Here is a 2,798-nt window from a genome sequence, read left to right on the forward strand (position 1 = left end):
ATTTTCTAATGCATAAAAGCATTTTTAATCTTAAAATGAAAATTACTTTGCATGTTGGATAGGCAACATGCGAAAAGAAAAAAAAAAAAGCACGAGAAAACATTGCTTTACAAACGTTAAGCTTAAAAAAATTTGGTATTTTGCATATGAAAGCATTGTAATGTTTATTGATAATTTGCCAAATTTTGTTAACATGTGCTTACTATTTTAAAAGTTGTAGCATGAAAATTATAAGCACAAAATGGTTACGAGGTCGGTCCCAGGGACTGAGCCTGTGCTGTGAGAGTTAACCTCAATATTACATTATTTGTAAATAATAATAATAATAAACAATTTACTGAGGGATGTTGGCACATGAAAGCATTATCAAAATATGATCTTTGGGATCATATACATGTTAACTGATGGTGATGAACAGAATAGAAGAAATGCTTCCTCATTTTGAGCAAATCAGTATACAGTAACTTGCATTCATTGTCATCTTGACCACTGGAATTAAAATGAACCTGGTTTCCAAACATGTTGTTTTAGTGATTAACTGTTCTTTTATCTTAATTAATGATTAGAACAAGCCCATTTAAACAAATTGTCTACTCTATAATGGATTTTAATGTCCTGATTCCATATGAACGTACCTGAAATTCCAGCCTTTATCATGTGAAAAAGTCACTTTCAATACTTCTATATTTTGGAAAGCTTTAAGATTAGAAAAAGTATAATAAAAATCCTTCTGAGGTGTTATAAGTATGAATAATTTTGGTACTTGTTGCTGTTTTGAAGTTTCAATCTACTTAATTAAAAAAAAAATTAAATAGTTGAACATACTATGTGTGAAAGTAAATAGACATTTTCCACTGGCATTTTGAATGATGTTTTGAGGGTATAATCTCCTTTGTTTTGATATGAGTGACCAAAATTTATGTAAGTTGTACACGTATTCTGAGAGTAATAGCACTATATAATTATATATATAATACTATGGTCTTTTAGTTTAGTATTTTCAGGTAAAACTGATTTCCTGATAAGTATCAGACAGGAAAACCTACAAATAACAGCAGATTCAGTTTAGAAATAAAAGAACATTTGGTAGTTGATAACATGACAAAATTTTAAGTTGAATGAGAAATAAACATCAGACACATTTAAATGTCAGTGAAAACCTGTGTAGACAGGTAAATGTTCACCTCTACTAAATCAGTGAACAGCTTGTCAACTTTCTTTCAAGATGAATCTGTCATACTAGCCCAAGTGAAGTACTAGCAAAGTAGAAATAAACAAAGAAAGCATGTCTTTGGAGAAATAATAGCATCTGAGAATACCACATGGGCATACTTTGAACAGAGTTTCCACACTGATTCCAGTAAAACATAATTTTCAGTAAAGTTTTTGGTATTTAATCGAATATCCGGTTTATGCCTATTCATAAATGGCTTAAGGAAATTGGTTTTACTATACATTGTTACCATTATTGTATTAAAACAAAAGGATTAAGAAAGTTGTTGAAATGTAATATTTTAGTAACTTTCAAAATATAATACCACTGAAATTGAAAAAAGAAAATCTTATTAATAACATTAGTTATAATTCAGTTTAGAGCACAGTGATAATGAAGCAATTTTCAAATTAATATTTTTGTGCTTTGGACAACTGTTATTAATTTACAATTCCCATAGGTTGATTGTGAAATTATTTTTAAATATTTAGTTTCTTAAATGAATTTTTAATATTTTGCAAAACAGTTCTGAAAATACGTGGGAACCTGAAGAACATCTTGATTGTCCAGACCTCATAGCAGAATATGAGAATTCAAGAAAAAATACTGATGCAGAACAGAGTGATGGCAAAAAGAAAAAGAATGAAAGTGACTCGGATAATTCAACCCAAAAAAAGAAAAGAAAGACTGAAGTAAGGAAAGTAATTCTTTTATATTTATGTTTCAGGATGTTCACCATAAGTTTTAAATTATTATAGTCCTGTCATTAGATGTTAAAAACTTAACAGATTTTAGATAGTTTACATACATTGCTTTCACTGGTGGGTTCTTAGAAAAATATTGAACAGTATTGAAATGTATGCTTATAAAGAAGGTAATGCCAATAGAAAGCTCAGATTAGAAGTAAGCATCTTGCAGGTCTTTTGAGTATGTTAGTGTTAAAAAGATCCTTTTTATTTCCAATGTAATGTTAATTCAGGTAATAAAGAAATTTGGTAAGTTTAGCAGTCGATGTGCATTTGGAAGATGACTTTTCATCAGATGTTAGGTTCAGTATTTTAAGCAGTTGTTTCCAAATTACTTTGAATTAGTGAAAAATATCACTAGTAGTTATGAAATTTATAAACATGCAGGATTAACAGACAAATAATTTAGGATCAGAAAAGAAACCAAATAACCTGAATGCTTTTGGAAATTTACTTGTGATCAGTGACAGTCCACTTTCCAAAAATACTCGTATTATTGGGTTCCTTTTCTAAAGCTACATTAGCAGTTAAGTGATGATGGTCATTCCTCTATCACTTGTATTCCATTGGTAGAGAAATATAAGATATATTGAAAATTTAACAAAAATATTACATATCAGATCATTGGAAATGGATAAATTTGTTAGGGTTGCAGCTTGGTCAAATAAGGAATTGGTGTATTGAAGTACACTAATATCTAACAGGTAAGAGGAGTAACAAGCAGTTGTTTCTTTTTTCAAGAGTGAGTTGGTTTGATAAATCTACTGTTCTTTATAGATAATGGCATAAAATACACATGCTTTGCTGCAGGCTTCAAAGCCCCCCCCCCCACCCCCCCA

At 29.8% G+C, this 2,798-nt stretch overlaps 1 protein-coding gene across 2 annotated transcripts in view; it reads left to right on the plus strand.

The window, feature by feature from the left end:
- LOC106459209 (chromobox protein homolog 1-like) overlaps positions 1-2,798 on the plus strand; it is a 31,072-nt gene that overhangs the window by 15,532 nt on the left and 12,742 nt on the right. For both annotated transcript variants that reach the window (XM_013918816.2, XM_022385641.1), the window contains one exon: positions 1,740-1,905. In XM_013918816.2, the coding sequence (XP_013774270.1) occupies positions 1,740-1,905 (166 nt within the window). The remainder of the gene's footprint in view (positions 1-1,739; positions 1,906-2,798) is intronic.

This window comes from Limulus polyphemus, unplaced genomic scaffold (genome assembly GCF_000517525.1).
Source record: "Limulus polyphemus unplaced genomic scaffold, Limulus_polyphemus-2.1.2 Scaffold575, whole genome shotgun sequence".
Taxonomy (NCBI): domain Eukaryota; kingdom Metazoa; phylum Arthropoda; class Merostomata; order Xiphosura; family Limulidae; genus Limulus; species Limulus polyphemus.